The sequence below is a fragment of the Podarcis vaucheri genome (genome assembly GCF_965113315.1).
Source record: "Podarcis vaucheri genome assembly, chromosome: 14".
Taxonomy (NCBI): Eukaryota; Metazoa; Chordata; class Lepidosauria; order Squamata; family Lacertidae; genus Podarcis; species Podarcis vaucheri.
In genome coordinates this window covers 49,879,857-49,899,529 of record NC_138752.1, presented here as the reverse complement: position 1 = coordinate 49,899,529, position 19,673 = coordinate 49,879,857, and the positions used below count along the sequence as shown (strand labels likewise).

At 48.3% G+C, this 19,673-nt stretch overlaps 1 protein-coding gene and 1 long non-coding RNA gene across 10 annotated transcripts in view; one reads left to right on the top strand and one right to left on the bottom strand.

Moving 5' to 3' along the window:
- LOC309519151 overlaps positions 1-19,673 on the bottom strand; it is a 289,434-nt gene that overhangs the window by 127,246 nt on the left and 142,515 nt on the right. The window lies entirely within an intron of this gene.
- Positions 1-19,673, top strand: part of MPRIP (myosin phosphatase Rho interacting protein) — a 158,333-nt gene that overhangs the window by 109,661 nt on the left and 28,999 nt on the right. For all 9 annotated transcript variants that reach the window (XM_082199572.1, XM_082199573.1, XM_082199578.1 and 6 more), the window contains exons 8-13: positions 2,469-2,610; positions 3,897-4,010; positions 13,077-13,133; positions 14,715-14,783; positions 15,045-15,134; positions 17,242-17,351. In XM_082199572.1, the coding sequence (XP_082055698.1) occupies positions 2,469-2,610; positions 3,897-4,010; positions 13,077-13,133; positions 14,715-14,783; positions 15,045-15,134; positions 17,242-17,351 (582 nt within the window). The remainder of the gene's footprint in view (positions 1-2,468; positions 2,611-3,896; positions 4,011-13,076; positions 13,134-14,714; positions 14,784-15,044; positions 15,135-17,241; positions 17,352-19,673) is intronic.

Sequence of the window (19,673 nt, the reverse complement as noted above, 5' to 3'; positions counted from 1 at the left end):
AGGGACCCCTGACCATTAGGTCCAGTTGTGGCTGACTGGGGATGCAGCGCTCATCTCGCTTTACTGGCCAAGGGAGCCGGCGTACAGCTTCCGGGTCATGTGGCCAGCATGACTAAGCCACTTCTGGCGAACCAGAGCAGCGCATAGAAACGCCGTTTACCTTCCCGCCGGAGCGGTACCTATTTATCTACTTGCACTTTGAGGTTCTTTCAAACTGCTAGGTTGGCAGGAGCAGGGACCAAGCAACAGGAGCTCACCCTGTCGCGGGGATTCGAACCACCGACCTTCTGATGGGCAAGCCCTAGGCTCTGTGGTTTAACCCACAGCGCCACCCACGTCCCTTTGGGTCAATATATAGCATATGTTATTTTTTCAAACTCACAGCCGGTTACGTCTTGAGAAATACCTGCGGGCAAAGCAGGAGGCAAACCACCCCATCTCACCGGCCACTTCTCCACTGCAAACCGGTCTCTCTCCCCCGGCCACTTTTGAAGCCGGGTGTCGTCTGAACGCCTTCGCTGTGCCCTTTCCAGGCATCTGAGTTCTCCAAGTGCCTGCATGTTCCTTTTTGGCAAGCTCTCGCAGGGGCTGCCTGGGCAAACTTAGATTCCACTGGGGAACAGGGATTCCTTCTCCTGCATATCTCCCCGAAACTACTCACCCGGCCCCTTTCCTTAATGATCAGAATAACCACTCACAGCGGGGATGTGATTTTGGGGGTTTGCAATGATTATAATTTCATTTTGCTGATGATTTGTATTTTTTTGTTTTGTTTCTTTCTTTTTTTTAGAAATCTTGGAATGATTTTAATTTTTATTTGTGGGTTGGGGAGGAGGAAATATAATTTTGTCTGTTCATTCATTTTCCAGCTTTCTTTTCTTCCAGGTCTTGTTGCTCTCCACCTTCTGCTGTGTGACGTGTCCGCCCTTTTTACTCCGCCTGCTTCGCTACCATCTCATCTCCAAAAAAAAAATATTTAAAAATTCGAGCTGTAGACAACCTGGTGGTGCAACCCCCCTTTCCATAAGAAATCAGGCTGCTTTGTTTTGTTGGGTTTTTTTGTTCTGTTTCCTTTTTCATAAAGAAAATGAGCCCCTTTGCCATTTGGCCGAGACAAATGTCAATTTGATGATCCTTCGCTTTTCATCCCTTTTTGCAAAACTGAGATGGAGGGAGTGGGGGAAAGTGGGGTCTCCTTTCTTTTTTAACGAAAAGGCTGCTGTCAATTAAAAAAAAAACATATTGAAGAGTGTTAAAATATGTGCAGCGCGGCTTATGAAGAAAGGTGATTTGCGGGGTCTTTGCCTTCCCTGGGAGTATCCGGCAGGCCTCTTCTTCAGGCCTCTTGGTGTTGGGAAAGCTTTGGGTGGCTCTCTGTCCCTGCATGTGGCATGGCGTGGTCTTGACTGTGGAGGCTAACCTGGAAGGGGTTCCTTGGTGGGAAAGATCCTGCCTCAAACGTAGGGACTTTGTGATCATCTGGTCCCTTCCAGCCCAATGTTCCTCCCTTATTAGCAGTTAGTCTTTTTTATTTTGTTTTATATTCTTTACTGGGGGAGGAAGTACAAAATTACAAGTGCACAGCAATAAGACACACACACAAAAGGAACAAGAAATAGTACCCATGTAGAAAACAAAACAGGATAATGTATTGTGCACATTACAAAAAAGGGGGTATTGTTATTGTAGTTAACCCTGAATTATAGCACGGCTGGGGTCCGTTCGTGTGGGAGGCAGCCATTTCCCACAGCAAGAGACCAGAAGTCCCTCTTATTGTAGTTAACCAGACCTTAATCTCATATGGTATTTACTCTTATAAAACAGACTTCTGGAAGTTAGTCTTATAAAAGATCCATCAGATCCAAGCCTTCTTCAACTGACACAGCTACAGTGGTACCTTGGTTGCCAAACTTAATCCGTTCCGGGAGTCCATTTGACTCCCGGAACCGTTCGAAAACAAGGCACAGCTTCCGATTGGCTGCAGGAGCTTCTTGCGTCATTCGGGAGCCAATTTGTTTGGGAGCCAAGCTGTTCGAGTACCAAAGCACCACTGTACAGTGGGACATCAGATTCCAGTCTCCAGAGAAAACGCTACTTTTCATTTTGAGAGTAAAGCCAGGCATTTATTCATGTCGTCTCTTTCTAGTTAGATGATAATGCCTTCAAAGTGATAAGTGCTTGCAAGCAAACACACAGATACATGTGTATTTATGTCTTGCAGGCGGGCTGAATCCCAATAAGTTTATTTCCGGTCATATTCCTTCTCCCCTCCCACCCCACCCTCCGGCAATAAATCCAAACAGGGCAGAGTAAGCTGTTTTGAAAGGGTTGTCATTCCAATACCTTAGGAAGGCTCTCGTTGAATTGGGGTGTGGGGGATGGAGCTGCTGTGATTTACTGAGGATTGTTGCAGGCTCCTGTCTTTTGGGAAAAAACAGCCCTGGTTTCCCCTCTTATCTGTCTTGCAGGCGGTCCCAGGTAATTGAGAAATTTGAGGCATTAGATATTGAGAATGCTGAGCACATGGAGACCAACGCCCCCTCTGGAACTGCCCTCTCCAGTGAGACCCGGCAGGGCAGGAGCGAGAAGAGGGTTTTCCCCAGGAAACGGGTAAGACCATGGGTAGGCAAACTAAGGCCCGGGGGGGGGGGGCGGATCCAGCCCAATCGCCTTCTAAATCCGGCCCATGGATGGTCCAGGAATCAGCATGTTTTTACATGAGTAGAATGTGTGCTTTTATTTAAAATGCCTCTCTGGGTTATTTGTGGGGCATAGGAATTCGTTCTTTTTTCCCCCTTCAAAATATTGTCCGGCCCCCCACAAGGTCTGGGGGACAGTGGACCGGCCCCCTGCTGAAAAAGTTTGCTGACCCCTGGGTAAGACAGTGGAACAATATTTTTCTGCATCGCCTCGTCTTTTTCCCCGTAGGGCCTGCCAGGGGGCATTTTCCACATTGCATAGTCTTGCATTGCAGGGGGATGCACTAAATGACCCTCAGGGTTGTGATCAACTTTTTTTCTTCTGTTTTATCCCTCACAACTTATATCGTTCCCAGCTCTTTGCCAGGCCCATTGTTAGCAGAAAAAAATACAGTGGTACCTCGTTTTGAGTCCAGGATCTGTTCCAGAGCCCTGAGCGCTTGACATAAAGAATGCACGACAAAGTGCCGCTCTGCACATGTGTGTGGAGCGGTTTGTGTCTCTGCACATGCGTGAAGCGTGATTTAGCGCTTTTGCGCGCGTGCGAGCGGCAAACCCAGAAGTAACTCGTTCCGGTACTTCTGGGTTTGCCGCGGACATTCAACGAAATGGACGCTCGATGAGGCGGACTCAAAATGAAGTGCCACTGTAATTAAATCCAGGAAGATCTTTGTACAGTGGTGCCTCGCAAGACGAAAAGAATCCGTTCTGTGATTCTCTTCGTCTAGCGGTTTTTTTGTCTTGCGAAGCAAGCCCATTGAAGGATTAGCGGATTAGCGCTATTAGCACTATTAGCGGCTTTTAGCGGCTTATCGGATCAGCTGATAAGCGGCTTAGCGGCTTAGAAAAAGGGGGGGAGGGGGAAAAACCAGCAGGAACTCGCAAGACATTGTCATCTTGCGAAGCAAGCCCATAGGAAATTCGTTTTGCGAAGCACCTCCAAAACGGAAAACTCTTTCGTCTAGCGTGTTTTCCACCTTGCGAGGCATTCGTCTTGCGGGGCACCACTGTACACGTGGAATTTTTGCTTCTCTTGGGGAAAAGTACACCATTCTCAGGGTTCAGATTCATTTCGACTTGCTTTTGACTCCTGCTTTGCAGGCTTTCAGTGGAAAGAGTTCTTTGGTGTTGAATTTTGATGTTTAGAGCCGAGCTCTGCAGATTTCCCCCCAGCCTTGACCTCCGTGTTTGTTGCAGGACTTTGCTGCCGAATCTGCAACTAGCCCCATCCTGGACGTCTCGACTTCTCCCTTGTCCCCGCACCGCAGAGCCAAATCGCTGGACAGAAGGTCGACTGAGTCCTCCATGACGGTGAGCCCCGAGGCGTTTGCTGTTTTACTCCGTGCATGGAAACTGGCGCGGTGCCCCAAAGGAATGAATGGTGACGCTCTCCTTTGCAGATGTCCTCTGCAGGAGAAGGGAGCGCTCAGGGAAAAGGCAGGTGCTTGACGAGGCAAAATAGGAGACCTGGCATGACATTAGCGTGCTAATTGCTCGGCTGGGAATTTGAGCCAAAAGTTGCAGCGCCCATTAAGGCTGGATAAGGATCTCAGAATTTGCAAAGCCGGGGCTTGCTCTGCAGGTATTCCTATCCACTTCTGCAGAAAAGCTTTGTTATTTGTTCGCTCCATTTATATTCCTTTCCGCCAGTTCCTCCAAAGAGCTCAGGGATGCATACATAGTGATCCTCCTGCCCATTTTATCTTCACAACAACTTTGCAAGATAGGCTGGGTCACAGGGGCAAGGTCACCCAGCGAGCTTGGTGGCTGAGTGGGGGCTTGAACCCTGGTCTGGGCTTGAACCCCGGTCGCCTACATCCTCAGTCGCTACATCACACAGGCCGTCATTGCACTTGCAATGCACAGGGCCCTGAATTGTGCCGCTTGGTGTCTTTGGGAAAAGTGGGGCTATTGCAGGGCCTTTTCTGTAGTGGCTCCCCGCTTGTGGAATGCTCTCCCCAGGGAGATGCCTTCCTGATGTCAGTAGGCAGGAAGTTATGGCCCTCCCCTTACTGGTTTTCCTGAGTGCATGCAGTTTGTGCCATTCTTAGGAGGTGCCCAGTCCTATTTAGAGATGGGTTGTCTTGTCTCTTGTTGAAGAAGCCAGTTCTGTGATGTAAGTGCCACTTGAATTGTGTCAGCTGAAGGTGATAAAACCCAGGTTTCCCCCCCACCTACGTGCCCCTCCATTCCCACCCAAACTCTTCCTCGGCTTCAGGTTCTTTTGCTCAAACTTCAGATGGAACAACCCCTTCCCCACTGTCCCCAAATTCACTGACGGAGCATACTAGCCTTGTGAGTTCGGTGGTAAACCTTTAACCAACATTTGTTCTGTGTGAATACTAATCACTTCACCGTTGCAAGAAGTTACATGGTGCGTGATCAGCAAGGAAGCCTCCCATATCTTGCTTCATCTGAACAGTTTTTCTTCAGCTGCAGTGAAATGCTTTTGTGGCGGCAGCTCACCAGCTTCTTTCTCCCTCTCTCTGCACCTCTCTCTTCCATCTCAAGGCTTCCTTGAAGACTGAGTTGACCTTATCAGAGGGGAACATTTATCAGCAGGCAAGTCTGCCCGTGCCTGTTCAACAAGATGAGATAATGCGGCTTTCTCCACAGTGAACCACGTGCATGACTTTTCACAAAGAAACATAACACTCTGTGTTTGTAGCTTGCCTGTCACATTGTCCCCCTCTTCCTTTGTTAGCCTGGGCACCGCTTCACAGGGTGGTTTTTGGGAACACACTCTTATCCCTGAAGCAGGTAATTTTAAGGAATGAGGCAGGAACTCAAAATAGGAAGTGGCCGTTTCCACTACAAAGGACTGTAGTGAAGGACCACAACTCAGTGGCAGAACACCTTTGTGTGCAAAACATCCCGGGTTCAGTTCCCAGCATCTCCAGGCAGGGCTTTCAAGGACTCCTCTCTGAACCTCTGGAGAGCTGTTGCCAGTTGGTGGAGACCATGGGTCTTCAAACACTGGGTTGGCACCCACTGGTGGGTCGTAGCGAAGTCATTGCTGCCATGTTGGATTCCAGGCAAGGCTGGCCAGACCAAAGGAGGACTGCAAACCGTGTCTGGTCTGGGACACGTTATCCGACGAGACCCTCTGTTTTTCTGAGTGCTGCAATACGGCAGGAGAAAAGCGTGAGCCGTTTTTTAAATAAGTTGCGTATTTCTGGCCAACCACATGCCCCACCTCCCTATATCTATGCCTCCATTGTGGGTCCTCCACAGTGCTTTTTTTTTCCTTTAAAAAAAGTGTTTAGGGATACTCTCATTTTCCTACTCATATTGAAATACTGTCCCTCAATGAGGCCAAACTTAGATTCACAAAATGTTTAGGAGTGTGTGTCCCCCCCAGAAAAAAAGCACTGGTCCTCCATATTGAGCCCATGTCGACCCTTCTGGTCCATTTCCAGACTCCTCCCCAGAGTGCAAAATCGCTGGTTTTCAAAAGCTGCTCAGCCTTTAAGCTAAGATCAAGTGTTAAAAATAAAAATCCCACTGCTTTTCAATTGGTGGCAATGCTAAGGTATACTGCTCTGTGAATTGCCATTTTGGGATTAATAATGTGCATTAAGTAGAAATCCAAAGTGAAAATGCCACAGCGGTTGCCATGTTGTGGGTTGTAAGTCAGAGGTGTGGACCAGTGTGGGAAACCGCAGGTGCAGACAGTATTGAGCCAGGTGGACTAACAGTTTGGCTCTGACTTTATGGCATTATGTCTTTATGACATTCCTGGAATGTGTTCAGTTCAAAGGACTTGGATGAAACATACGCTTAATGTATTCACCAGCTGTTCAGTATGGACCACTCCTTCCTGGGGCAGCTGTCACTCGCGACGTCTTTTGCAGCATCCCCAAAATAATGGAAGGGATGCAGACTGTGTGTGTGCGCGTGTGTAGCTTCGTCATTCTACCAGTGTGACGGGCGCATTGGCACTTTTTCCTCTCATGCCGTTGGGCCCACTCTCACTTTGATAAATTGCCCCCACCTCACTGAACAATCCTTTACCCAAAGGTTTCTTTTCCTTTTCTCCTAAAATTCTAGCCCAGAGTTTCCTATGGGGGACCTTTGTGAGGGGGTAACTAGTAAATTGGAGTCTCAGACAGGTTTTCTTTAAATAAACAATAAAGATTTATTCAAGGCAAGACAGCATATAACACAACTGGATTAAACTTAGGTTACTTCAAGAATGCAGTGCGATTTCACTTTTAATTCGTCCTCAGTTGTTTTTGCTTTATAGGTTTGGTTCCTTTATATGGTGATACTTTCTTTCAGTGATCCACCTCTTTTAACAATCCTGCTCCTGAGGTACTTTAAGTACAGTGGTGCCTCGCAAGACGAAAAGAATCCGTTCTGTGATTCTCTTCGTCTAACGGTTTTTTCATTTTGCGAAGCAAGCCCATTGACGGATTAGTGCTATTAGCGGCTTTTAGCGGCTTATCTGCTGATCGGATCAGCTGATAAGCGGCTTAGCGGCTTAGAAAAAGGGGGGGGAACCCGCAGGAACTCGCAAGACATTTTCGTCTTGCGAAGCAAGCCCATAGGAGATTCGTTTTGCGAAGCACCTCCAAAACGGAAAACTCTTTCGTCTAGCGAGTTTTCCGTCTTGCAAGGCATTCATCTTGCGGGGCACCACTGTAATAGACCAAAGGGTCCTCCACACACACACACACACACACACACACACCCTTCACTGGGTCTGGGAGTTTCTTCTTTTCCTCAGAAGAATCTCTCCCCTCCAGACTAGATTTGAGTCCCAAGGAGGCTGTTCCTTTCCAGCTCCTACTTCTCCTGGCTCAACCTCTGCCTCCCAGTAAAATTCCCGTTTATTCCTCCTACAGGACACCACACTCTGTCCTTCACAATACGCTCAGAGCAGAATTTGTTTCCCCCCAAAACCAACTCTTTCTCCCATTCACTCTTTCTACCTCAACCTGTCTCCTAACCTGTATCCCTACCTATCTCCTAACCTCTCCATCCTCAATTCCAACCTTCTCAACTAACTGCCTCCCTCAAATCCTCTCCTTTTAAACTCTCCCTCCTGGAACCACAGCCAATTAGAGGCTTCCGTTCATTAACCATTTGCTGGCAGGGAGAGAAAAAAGAAACCTGTCCAGCAAAACCAATTTTCTCGTTACAACCAGCTTCTGAGGACAAGTGCTTCTCCGTGGGGCAGCTTGGGGGCAGCCCCTGGGCCTCACCTTGTCCAGAAATGGTGGGAGCTTGTGGGTGGCTTGACACACAAACATGCATGTTGCTCGTGTTTCGCTTGGCCACCTGGCACAATGTGTGAATGCGCTCCACTGACGAGCACTGTGACTCGCATCCCTTAATGTTGCTCCCACCAGGTGACCCAGAGTTGTCTCCTTCAGTCCAGGTGTATCTGGTGTCTGACCCCCAGTGAGGCAGACTTGGGCAAGCGGGGAATCTAAAGCCGCTGGATGTGGCCGGTTGTCCTTCCTTGTCCCTCGTCATCTCTTTCTCCTGCTGAACGCACTTCCCAAGTGTGCAAGGGAGGCCATTTCGAAGCCTGGGACCTCATCCTCACCATGGGGCAGATCCTCTGTACAGGAGAGCCAGCAAGATTGTCCTGCGGCCTAAAACTCATTTCAAAAATGGCACCGGCAGCAAGGGCTTGTTGACGGCCTAAATCCTTTGAAATCCAGAGGCTGCTTTCTTAACATCCGGAGTGGGTTTATCCCAGAGGGTCGTGTTACTACTGGCAGCACCTCGCTTTCTATTTCTGAGACGCTATCAGCTTCTCCCTGATTGCATGGCATTCTGAAAACGCCATTCAGGGATCATTGCTCTGGCTGTGTGTGATTTAAGGTTTCCTTAAGGGAGGCTTCAGCTCAAAGGAGGAAGCAGCTCCCCCATTCTCTCTCTTTCTCTCACCGTTCCCCCTGCATCTGTGTTGAGTGGCCTGGCGGGGCCGCTTTCTCCTAAATCTGCCCCCCAAATCTGCAATTTGCTCCACTGGCTAGATCCTGCAGCGAGTTTTGGAAACCTGAACTCCTGCCGCTGACGGTTTCTCGGCACTAGGTTGGGGCCTCCTTACGAAAGGAGGGTAGGAGGGATATTGCTGATCTGCGAAAGGTGCCAAAAAGAGCAATCAAAGTAATCGATGGCCGGGGCACCTTCACTATCTGGAGTACAAACGGGGCATTCCTTTGTGGGAGGGAAGGGATTGTTTTAGAAAAGGCGGTGGTTAATGTGAATGCATGGATTATTCCTGGGTGAAGAGATACCCACTCCCTCTTTTACCTAATGCATAACTGGGGGCAGTTTATGAAAACGATTAGGCTGCAGATCCGGTCAAAAGAGGGGACAATCTTCACATGACACGCTTTGTACGGAATTTGCAATCTTCGCCCTCTTAGATGGCTCTGAAAGGGGTTTAGCTAAATTCATGGGAAAGAAGGAGAGGTTGTGGACTCTACTTCCTTGGAGGTGTTTAAGCAGAGGTTAGGTGGCCATCTGTCAGGGATGCTTTAGCAGAGATTCCTGCATCGTCGGGGGGTTGGGCTGGATGACCTTCGGGGGTCCCTTCCAACTTGATGATTCTACAAGATATTTCAGGCAGCTAAGTGGACACTTGCTGGGGACAAGCTGTTGCTTTCATGCCTCGCCTCTTGGGCTTCTTGAGAAACTGGGTGCTGGGCTAAAGGAGAGTCAGTGGTAGTGTCGTGGTTTAGAGCGCTAGGCCAGAACCCGGCAGACGAGGGTTCAAATCTCTACCCCGCCATGAAGCTCTCGATGGGTGACCAGTCCCTGCTTCTCAACAGGATTGTGGGGTTAAACTGGGGAGGAGAGGAACCATGCATGCCTCCTTTAGCTCCTTGGAGATAAAGGTGGGATACAAATGCAATAAACGATATAAATATAAAACAGGTGGGCCTCTGGTCTGATCCTGCGGGGCTCTTTTTAAGACAGCGTTTCTCCAAGCTGTGGCATTTGTGACGGAGCCATTGGAAGAGGAAACAAGGGTTGGCTAGATGGTTTTGCGCTTACCTGTGGCGAGTTTCCTGTGCAGTCGCTTCCTTCATTTAGTGTGTTCTCCCACACCTTTCTCCCTGAAAGGTGCCTGGGGGTGGCTTGCGACGTAAAATCAGACGAAGCTGTATCCATTGTAGCAATACAGTGGTACCTCTGGTTAAGAACTTAATTCGTTCTGGTGGTCCGTTCTTAACCTGAAACTGTTCTTAACCTGAGGCACCACTTAAGCTAATGGGGCCTCCCACTTCCACGCGATTTCTGTTCTCATCCTAAAGCAAAGTTCTTAACCTGAGGTAATATTTCTGGGTTAGCGGCGTCTGTAACCTGAAACGTCTGTAACCCGAGGTACCACTGTATTTTGAAATGACAGTTACTAAAATCACATTCTTTAAAATGCACTGACCCCCTTCCAAAGGCCTGCGTAAATAAAATAGATTGACGCTCCTCTTGAATGGCAGGAAAAGGGATTTCCTGATCTCCCACCCACCCCCTACAGGAGGGGATTCCAGAGATGCGGGGCGACCACCTCTATGGAGAATGGCACACGCGGAGAACGGCAGAACCTCCTGGGACTGTTCTCGGGAGTGCAAGGTGGCATCTCCCTGGGTGCAGATAAGAACATCGGCCCATCATCCTGTTCTCACAGTGGCCAACCAGATGTCTGTGGGCAAGCCCACAAGCGGGACCCCTACCCAAGTGCGCTCTCCCCTTCTATGGTTTCTGGTATTCAGAAGGATTTCTGGCTGTGGAGGCAGAGCATAGCCATTGTGGCTCATAGCCACTGATAATAACCCTCTCCTCTGTGGATTTGCCTCGTCCTCTTTTAAAGCCATCTAGCTTGGTTGCCCATCAGCCCATTCCCGGGGCAGTGAGTACCACAGTTTAGCACCGTGCTGCTGTCCTTCCTTTTCCCCCTATCCTGAATAATAATAATAATAATAATAATAATAATAATAATAATAATAATAATTTATTTATGCCCCGTCCACTCTGGGCGGCTTCCAACAGAACACTAAAATACAATAACCTATTAAAAATTAAAAGCTTCCCTAAACAGGGCTGCCTTCAGGTGTCTTCTGAAAGTTTGGTAGTTATTTTTCTCTTTGACATCTGGTGGGAGGGCGTTTCACAGGGCGGGTGCCACCACCAAGAAGGCCCTCTGCCTGGTTCCCTGTAACTTGGCTTCTTGCAATGAGGGAACCGCCAGAAGGCCCTCAGAGCTGGACCTCAGTGTCCGGGCAGAACAATGGGGGTGGAGACGCTCCTTCAGGTATACTGGACTGAGGCCGTTTAGGGCTTTAAATGTCAGCACCAACACTTTGAATTGTGCTCGGAAACGTACCGGGAGCCAGTGTAGGTCTTTCAAGACCGGTGTTATATGGTCTCGGCGGCCGCCCCCAGTCACCAGTCTAGCAGCTGCATTCTGGATTAGTTGTAGTTTCTGGGTCACCTTCAAAGGTAGCCCCACGTAGAGCACATTGCAGTAGTCCAAGTGGGAGATACACCACTCTGGCGAGTCAGTCTTTGGTCAGGTAGGGTCTCAGCCTGCGTACCAGATGGAGCTGGTAGACAGCTGCCCTGGACCCAGAATTGACCTGCACCTCCATGGACTGCTGTGAGTCCAAAATGACTCCTAGGCTGCACACCTGGTCCTTCAGGGGCACAGTTATCCCCGTTGCTTCTGTTCTCTCACACCCCTGAGAGGCTAGAGGGTCTACTGCAACGTGAGGGGGCTTATTTTGTCTCCAAAGTAGGCAGCTTTTCTTTAAGGCAGGTTGTCCCTTAGGATCTGCTTTGGGGGGAGAAGAAACAGCAACAGCAACCCTGACGGGTCAGAGCAGAAAGACCAGTCCCTCTTCCGCCGCCCCACCTGCCAAATTTCCAGTGTATTTTGAGGCCTCGTAAATAGGAACCCCTGGGAGTAGCTTGAATCCCTTCACACGTGACAGCCACCTGCCAGCCCTGCAGAGTTTATAAATAAAAGCCGGGGAATTGTGGAGCGAGACCTTGAAGACTCTTTGAGTTGGCAGATGAGCAGGGAACTGCATGGATAAGGTAGGCAGCCCGTGTGTGTAGGCGTATGTATTTCTATATTGGTCTGCTGGCTGCAATGGGCAGCACTGAGCCGTTTGGCCTCCTCCAGAAAACATTCCCTGCATCAGATTTCCCTGCTGGCGGGATCCTTGCCTTGCTCCTGTTTTTAAGACGCTCTCTGCTGGCCAGTATGTGCAACGGCAGCGGCTCACAGCTTCAGCCCCAGAGCAATCAATTTTTGCCTTCTCTGCTTATATGGAGAAGGATTCTTGTTTATCTGTGCAAGGGCAGGCTGCAAAGCCATTCATTTAAGGTTTAGTGGCTGGGACATCCAGGGAGCTTCCCGGCTGAGTGAGGATTTGAACTCGGGTCCTTCAGACACCCAAGTCCACATCGTCATCCTGGTGCACTCCCTCCCTCTCCCTTTTGCTTTGTATTTCCATCTTCCATTTCATTATGTTGTTCAAAAATCCTTGGGCCTGATCCTGTCTGCACCTTGCATGTGCAGAGTCCTCTGAGTTTGGGACTTGAGCTGGTGGGAGCGCCCCAGAAATATGGACTTACCTGCTTCTCTTTGCCCCCAATACCCCAAGGACTGCCTCTTCCCATATGAATAGACCTGGACCGTGCAATCATCATCTGAGGCCCTTCTTTGTGGGCCTATTCTGCGAGAGGTCCAGAGGGCAGCAACACGAGTACGGGGCCTTTTCTGTGGTGGCTCCCCATCTGTGGAATGCTCTCCCCAGGGAAAGTCGCCTGGCACCTTCATTAAATATCATTAGGCAAAAATATTCCTCTTCATCCAGGCCTTTGGCTAATTAAAAAATCTATGGTCTTTTAAACTATTTGTAGCTATAGTACACATTTTTGTGAAAAATGCTGTCTTGAAGACCACTGTAGCTTTCATTTCTAAATATAGGGGATGGATTTACTCAAAGACTGCAGTCTAATGAATTCACAGCATGGCTGCTGGCTGCAAGAACAATATCCGTAGCATAAAAGTGGAAGGATTTGCAGATACTTCTGTGATATATAAATTTATGGAACCTGGCGATGGCACAAAAGCTTCCTTGGATCCCAGCACACATACAATGCTGTTCCTTGCCGGGGATGGTTTTGAAAACAACATACATAGTTTTAAGTAACGGAAGTAGCTTGTTCTCCTGTGGCATCCTTGTTCAGTGCAGACTGAGTCTCCCCTCGTTTCCTTTTGGCCTTGTGGAACTGCAGACACCTTCCTTGGATGAAGACAGCGCGTTTTCCCTCTCTTGGAAGCTGAACGTGGCCCCGGTCCTGTCTGAGTTTTGCAAAGGACTCATTATCTCCTTTTCCTCTCTGCAGCCTGACCTGCTGAACTTCAAGAAGGGATGGCTGACCAAGCAGTACGAGGATGGACAGGTAAAATCTCGGATGAAATTCTGATTTAAAGACCTCTCCTCCAAGTAAAGGGACGCGGGTGGCGCTGTGGGTTAAACCACAGAGCCTAGGACTTGCTGATCAGGTCGGTGGTTTGAATCCCTGCGACGGGGTGAGCTCCCATTGCTCGGTCCCAGCTCCTGCCAACCTAGCAGTTTGAAAGCACATCAAAGTGCAAGTAGATAAGTAGGTACCACTCCGGCAGGAAGGTAAACGGCATTTCCGTGCGCTGCTCTGGTTCGCCAGAAGCAGCTTAGTCATGCTGACCACATGACCCGGAAGCTGTACGCCGGCTCCCTCGGCCAATAAAGCAAGATGAGCGCCACAACCCCAGAGTCAGCCACGACTGGACCTAATGGTCAGGGGTCCCTTTACCTTTACTTCCAAGTAAAGAGCTGGCTTTTGTTACGATCTGGTTACAGTTTGTTGTACTTTTATCTGATTTATAGCCCACCTTTTTCCTCCAATAAGCTCCATTTGGCATACATGGTTCTCTTCCTCCCCGTTTTAGACTAAGAGACTGTGACTGACTCCAAGGTCACCCCAGGAGCTTCATGGTCGAGTGGGGATCCGAACCCTGGTCTCCCAGGTCCTCCTTGCCCGTATGCTGTTCCCTGAGTATCCAGGCAGCCTTGGTTGATAACCAGAAGCCGAGGCTGCCAGTTTCCGCTGCAAGATTCACAGGCTGCAGCTACAGCAGCAGCCTCTGAATACTGAAAAGGGCATCCTGAAATACAGTAAGGAGGAAGAGATTGGATTAAAGCAGAATGCCTTGGAGAGGGTGTCCTTAATGGAAGAGCCAGCTGCTCTGTTTCCCTAAGGCAACGTGGTTGAATGTTCCCTTCCTAGACCCAGCAAGGCTGCCAAAGTTATTGATTGGAGAGGGTGTCCTGTCGAAAAACCCCTCCCCACTCTCTCCTGTTGCTCAGGCTTTCCTTTCCATTCCAACTTCTTCACTTGTTTATGAAATGCATGTATTATTACTTGGCTTGCATTTTTTCTCCTGGTCAAAAATCCCCTACGCGGTTGTCAGAAATCACAGATCCAAAATTCAAATTGAAACACGAGAAATACTTTTGAAGCCCGTCACTTAGAAGAGCATGTCAGGCAATCCAACAGGGTTAACACTCTCAAGCATCCCCAATAGGCTTGGTGAACAACCAAGTTTTTAGGAGGCGTTGGAGACCCGAGAGACGGAGGTTCCAAAATCTCCTTTGTGGGAGTGTGTTCCAGAGGCTTGTTGTTGAAATTGAAACAGCCTGCTCTCTTGGAAACATTTCCAGATTGCAATCTCTGGCCACCATACGACCAGTTGCGTCTCCTCTGATCGCAGAGGACAAGGTTCACTATCATAAGGGAGGCAGGCTGTTGCTTCAGGAGTTGTTACTTGCTCCCGTATACAGAAGTTTATGTGTGCTTGCACAGAGGCACACATCGCAAGATCTAGTGTCTAGAGTCACAGTATGCTAGTGAGGCATTGCACAATAAGGATTGGGGGGAATGGCAAGAGCACACAGATCATCTGAGCAGTTTGTAAAACAGCTTGTCTTGTTTGTTCCCTAGTGGAAGAAACACTGGTTTGTGCTGACGGATCAAAGCCTGAGATACTACCGGGATTCTGTGGCAGAGGAGGTAAGCTACAATCGCCAATGATAGTCAGAGCTCCATTTCCCCCCTCTGATGTTCAACTCCTCGCATTCTCCTGCTTTCCCTGCTTCCATTCTCCAACCCTGCTGAATTTTAGACTGTAAGCTGCTCTGGGCAGGGACCTATCTTCTGGTATTTTGTAAAACACCGCACACATGCTGCTTGAATAAGCAAATGGCCTACTTTGTCTTGTTGGAGATGAGAAAAACAAGCCTCACACATTTCTTCTTTGCGATGTTTTGCCAGGCTGCTGATTTGGATGGGGAAATTGATTTGTCAACATGTTTTGATGTCACGGAATACCCTGTCCAGCGGAACTATGGCTTCCAAATCCATGTAAGAGAAACTTGCGGGGAGCAGGATGGGTCATGCAGTGAATTTAGGAGGTGGCTGCGGTTGGGGGAAAAAATTGCTTCTGTAGCTTTCATCCAGTTTCAAATGGAATTTCACTTATCCTTCAAAGTTTGAGGTCCATAGCTTGGGAGATTTCCTAGGTCGAGGTTTGTTTAAGACTGCTCCAGTGTCTCCTGCAGCACATAGTTGTTACTCCAGCTGCACTCCTCTCTTCGAAACACGTCATCCTGGCCACAGTTCCCCATGCTTTGGTTAACATCCAAGCTTCACTACTGCAATACGTTGTACATGGGGCTGCCCTCAGAGAACATTTGAAAACATCAACTGATTCAAAAGGTGATGACCAGACTCCTGACTGTGGCTTGCTGGAGTGGTCATAACATATATTGCAAATTTAATAAACTTATTTATAAATTTAAAATAATAATAATAATATCATCATGACAATTTACAATAAAATCGTAAATAAAAAAATCTCCTCCCAGTTCCCCAACTTTCTCTGAAGTTAGGCAGGAAGCTACTGGGGAAGAGAGTCTTGGTTATGCCACCCCAGTTTTTAAACTCCCAGTTTGCCTGGTGCCTTTTCTTAATGCCCTTGAGGTGACAGAAAAATACCATATTTTACTGACATATCTTTAGTGTCTTTCTTTTCACTTTTACTGTTAGGTTTTATTTTCTGTCGTTTCAGCCTTAATGCAGCTAATCTGAGATTGTGGATTCTTGGTTTTGTTTTTTTTTTAAAAAAATACTAGATTATTTTTTGTGTGCTGCAAAATTGTACACACACAAATCATAAAACATAACATGACTGAGAAAAATTGGTGACGGGGCGGGGGGTGTAAAATACTACACATATTATTGTAAATAATAACAGGGTGATTACAGTAAAGAAGTTCAACAAATTCTTCAATAAATCAATAAATCAACTTGAAAAGCACAGGGTGATAGGAGTGACCTAATGAGTTGTGCTACACCCTATTGCAAATAAATGTTGTAGGCATGTCTCGTCTGTGGGTTGTTTCATTTGTATTCTTACCAAAGTGTGCTGCATTGCTCCTGTTGTAATACAGTGGTGCCTCGCAAGATGAAAAACTCGCTAGACGAAAAACTCGCTAGACAAAAGGGTTTTGCGTTTTTTGAGTCGCTTCGCAAGACGAATTTCCCTATGGGCTTGCTTTGCAAGACGAAACGTCTTGCGAGTTCTTGCGAGTTTGTTTCCTTTTTCTTAAAGCCGCTAAGCCGTTAATAGCCGCTAAGCCGCTAATAGCCGTGCTTCGCAAGACGAAAAAACCGCAAGACGAAGAGACTCGCAGAACGGATTGATTTCGTCTTGCAAGGCACCACTGTAATCCAAATGCCAGACACTTGGGGATTCTGTGAATAGAAAAGCAGGGCAAAGACCTTCCCGAAAAAATAAACCCCAGTTCTGTTTCGTTAAACTGGGTCCATCGGAAGCGGCTATCTCCATCCCTTGAAAAGGAGGGTGGCTTTCTGACTCCTCCTGGGTGCCCAGCCTCTGTTTTGCATCTTATAAATAAATGGCTCCTCCCTGGGGAAAGAGAGGGGGCAGCAGCTGCATCTTTCTCTGCAATCCCTTCTGGAAACCCCACTTAGGAACATTCACCAGGTAACCTGCCTTGGCCCAGTATACCTGAAGGAGCGTCTCCATCCGCATCATTCTGCCCAGACACTGAGGTCCAGCTCCGACGGCCTTCTGGCGGTTCCCTCACCGCAAGAAGTAAGGTTAAAGGGAACCAGGCAGAGGGCCTTCTTGGTAGTGGCACCTGCCCTGTGGAACGCCCTCCCATCAGATGACAAGGAAATAAACAACTATCAGGCTTTTAGAAGACATCTGAAGGCAGCCCTGTTTAGGGAAGCTTTTAATATTTGATGAATTATTGTATTTTAATATTTTGCTGGAAGCCGCCCAGAGTGGCTGGGGAAACCCAGCCAGATGGGTGGGGTATAAATAATAAATTATCATAATATTATTAATAGAAGGGGATGCAAAGGATGCTTTCTTCTAGATGAACTGGTGCTCAGCATCACCTCTTCCCCTTGCGTTTCTCTTCCTTTTCTCTTGGCGTAGACTAAAGAAGGCGAGTTCACCCTCTCTGCCATGACCTCGGGGATCCGCAGGAACTGGATCCAGACGATTATGAAGCACGTTCGCCCCACCACTGCTCCAGATGTGACCAGGTAAGAAGAAAGGGGTGTTTCAGGGCAGTCTCTTATTCACTGGGCCTCCACACCTTCCAGCCTTTCTTTCTCTCTCTCTATGCCTCTGTTCTCTCTCTCTCTCTTTCTCCATTCTCCTTTACTGACCCCTCCTTTTGATCCTCACACGGCTCGGAAGCTGCTGTTTGGTGCCTCGCTGCCAAATTTCTCGGCTGCGGCTTGTTCCGATTCCACGCCGCCGTGCAGCGCAATGGCTGGAAGTGTTGGGTGGGTCTGGAGCCAGGGAGGCACAGACTTAAAAGTCTGCTGGGTTACAAAGCGCTCTGGTGGACCCAAGGCTGGTCGCTCTCCCTCCCTCACAACCTTCCTTCAAGGAAGGGCAGGATCCGAGGCTCACACACCTGTTTTAATCTGTAAGACACTGAGGGCATCTTACCGAGGATTTCTCATCCGTTTAGGAAGACTTGTGAGGAAATATGTGATCAAAAGTCGCAGAATAGTTCAGAAGTAAAAGTTTATTCCAATAAACTGAAAAGCATAAAGAGCCCAGAGTTGATTGATGAGATCCCTCAGCCTTGGGCAATTTAAAGAGTCCTCCTCTCTCCTTTGGAATCCACACTGCATTGCATGGTGGGTGTTTATCTTCTTGGGAAAGATGTCACTTCAGAACTGACTCTTAGAATTATCTGTCAGACTTCGTTGATTGCAGGCATTTAGGAAAAACTCGAAGTCCCACTTGTTTCTGCCAGCTTTTTCTTGAGCCACGTTTGTTGTGTGTTGTATTTTAGTATTTGGGGGGCTTTTTTCAAAAACTGGCTTTTAATTATTTTGTTGTACTGTATTTTAATTGTACACCACATTGGGAGGAGTCTCCCAACCTTAAAGGCCACATAAAACTATTTTAAACAAAGCCTTGATTCTCAGCTTTCCTGAGGCTCAGGGCAGCTGCCTGAATTGCAAATATTCCATTATATCTCTAGTGATTTTCAGTGTACAAAGTGATTAGCAGAAGAATACATACAGTCGTGGGGAAAAGAAAGCGCACCCTCTTTGAATTCTGTGGTTTTACATATGAAGACATAATAACAATGATCTGTTCCTATAGCAGGTCTTAAAATTACCGTATTTTTCGCCCCATAGGACGCACTTTTCCCCCTCCAAAAATGAAGGGGAAATGTGTGTGTGTCCTATGGGGCGAATGCAGGCTTTCGCTGAAGCCTGGAGAGTGAGAGGCATCGGTGCGCACCGACCCCTCTCGCTCTCCAGGCTTCAGGAAGCTATCCGCAAGCCTTGCAAGCCCGGTGGGAGTTCCCGCGGGCTCACAAGGCTTGCGGGCAGCAGCCTGCAGCCCCCGCGAGTGTCCGCAAGCCTTGCGCGTCCGACAGGAGGTCCCGCCGAGCGCGCGAGGCTTGGGGCGGCAGCCTGTTGCCCGAAGCACAGGGAGCCCTCCGGAGGGCTCCCCGTGGTTCGGGCGAATGTCTGCAAGCCTTGCGCGCCTGGCAGGAGGTCCCGCCGGGTGCGCGAGGCTTGGGGCAGCAGCCTGTCGCCCGAAGCACGGGGAACCCTCCGGAGGGCTCCCCGTGCTTCGGGCAGGTGAGCGCAAGGCTTGGGGCGGCAGCCAGGGTGGGGGATAATTTTTTTTTATTCATTCCCCCCCCCCAAAAAAAAACAAGGTGCGTCCTATGGGCCGGTGCGCCCTATAGGACGAAAAATACGGTAGGTAAATGCAGCCTCAGATGAACAACACACATGGCATATTACACTGTGTCATGATTTATTTAACACAAATAAAGCCAAAATGGAAAACTAAGTGCGCCTTATGATTCAATAGCTTGCAGAACCACCTTTAGCAACAATAACATGAAGCAATTGTTTTCTGTAGGATTTTATCTGTCTCTCACATCATTACAACTTTGCTTCAGTTCATTGAGGTTTGCTGGCATTTGTTTGTGTACAGCTCTCTTACGGTCCCACATAGCATTTGGTCTGGATTTTGACTGGGCCATTGCAACCCCTTGATTCTGTTCTTTTTCAGCCATTCTGTTGTAGATGCGCTGGTGTGCTTCCCTTCACTTGTCCCTATTGCATGACCCAATTTCAGCCAAGTTTCAGCTGTTGGGCAGACGGCCACACATTTGACTGTAGAATACTTTGGTATACAGAGGAGTTTGTGGTCAACTCAATGACTGCAAGGTTCCCAGGTCCTGTGGCTGCAAAACAAACCCAAACCAATCACCCTTCCACCACCATGCTTGACAGTTGATATGAGGCTCTTGTGTTTGGTTTTTGCTAAACGTGGCGCTGTGCGTTATGGCCAAACATCTCCACTTTGGTCTCATCTGT